The 1628-nt window shown below is 38.8% G+C and overlaps 1 protein-coding gene across 1 annotated transcript in view; it reads right to left on the bottom strand.

The window, feature by feature from the left end:
- Positions 1–1628, bottom strand: part of ngly1 (N-glycanase 1) — a 10494-nt gene that overhangs the window by 1527 nt on the left and 7339 nt on the right. Inside the window, exon 10 of the mRNA XM_015404450.1 lies at positions 900–1085. Within this exon, the coding sequence (XP_015259936.1) occupies positions 900–1085 (186 nt within the window). The remainder of the gene's footprint in view (positions 1–899; positions 1086–1628) is intronic.

Here is a 1628-nt window from a genome sequence, read left to right as displayed (position 1 = left end):
TATCAACATATAAAAATATGGAAACATTTGGTGAGTTTTCGGGGGCTTTCGTAGCATAACGATGACATATAGCAATATTTCATTAGTAAAAGAGATTGATATGGTGTTTTTAAATGGCAATATATCAGCATATGAAGATATTGGGATATTTTAATGGATCAATATTTTTTCCCTCGTCTTTAGAAGTTTTTAAGTCTGTAAAAAAGAAGTTTTTGAGGAAGAAGTAGTATAATTTTTTTTTTTTTTTAGTAGAAACTCAGAAGCTGATCAAATATCGGGTTAAATATCGGTGGGGTGGCCGATGTCCGATATTCAGTTTGAAGGCCGATACCGATAGGGGGCCCATTATATCGTGCATCACTAGGATAAACAGGTATTTACTCTGGGTTTGCTGGTCTGACGGAACGCCGGCTGGTTTCTCAGTCCAGACAGGCAAAGTTAAGGAAAGCTGTTTTCAATTTATTACAGTTTAAACCTTAAAACGGTTTAATGTTGGTTCAAATAACTAATAGAGAGCCTGACCCTCCTCTGCCATTAACAGCCCATTAAAATGAACAGAAACAATAAACTGTTACAGCCTGATTTTTCACTGCAAAAATCAACAAGAATTAAGTAAAAATGTCTTAAATTAAGTGTATTTAGCCTTAAATTGAGCAGTTAAATAAGATGATTTTCCAATGGAAAGAGGATTTTTCTTCTTAAAATAAGAGAATTAGATAATATGGGCTTGAAATAACACATTGCGATAGTTTTTTCTTATTGTAAGTGTTTCCCTTTCCTCCTCAATTCAAGAAAAAATGCGCTGATTTTTAGAAAAACTGACTTTAGATGTTGGCTTTTTGCAGCGTCCCTGTGAAGCCTAAACTTTGATTTATTGGCCATTACAAGATGCAACGCACCATCTTCCAGTCCTTCTCCTCCTTCCTGAAGACGGACTCCCTGGTCCACACACAGCGCTCCCAGTTTAGGAGGGTTTCTGAGGAGCTGGACACCCGGCAGTACTGGTCCTGGGCGGCGCAGTAGCGCACGTGCAGCAGCCTGGACTTCTTCTCTTCCTCCGTCGGAGTAAAAACAAAAGCTTCAGCCTGAAACAAACATGGAGGCAGAAGATAAGAAGGTGACAGACGTTTCCCAAACTTCTCATCATGGGGTCTCCTACAGCCATGAAGAGTCTCCTCAGGTTAAGGTGAGCAGATTTATGAAATCCAATCATTTCCAGCTCGTAGATAAAAAAACTGTAAATTTCATCAATATGATATTAGGAAATGGGGACAGTAATGGTTTCATTTATTTTTACAATAGTATTAATATTCAAACAACAAAACTCCAGTGTAAAAGTGATGATGTGTGAGTTTCTATCAGCTTTCTATCAGCTGCTTGCTGTCAGTCAGAACTGAGGTTTTCCCCAGTAGTTTATCTAATTAGGACAGTTTCTCTGTCCTGCTATAAACGTTATAATCTTCATTCTGTACGTGGCAAATATTTGGGAATTGAATGAGAGCGGCGTCCTTCAGCTAAGGACAAAGTCTAATATTTTGATAAGGCTGGAGCCATGGATGCCTCCTCATCTGCTAACATGTACACTCACCGGCCACTTTATTTGGTACCCCATGCTAGTAACGGGTTGG

Source organism: Cyprinodon variegatus, unplaced genomic scaffold, assembly GCF_000732505.1.
Source record: "Cyprinodon variegatus isolate N-32 unplaced genomic scaffold, C_variegatus-1.0 Scaffold1750, whole genome shotgun sequence".
NCBI lineage: Eukaryota > Metazoa > Chordata > Actinopteri > Cyprinodontiformes > Cyprinodontidae > Cyprinodon > Cyprinodon variegatus.
Note: the sequence above shows the minus strand (reverse complement) of the source record. Positions and strands in the feature narration are given on the sequence as shown.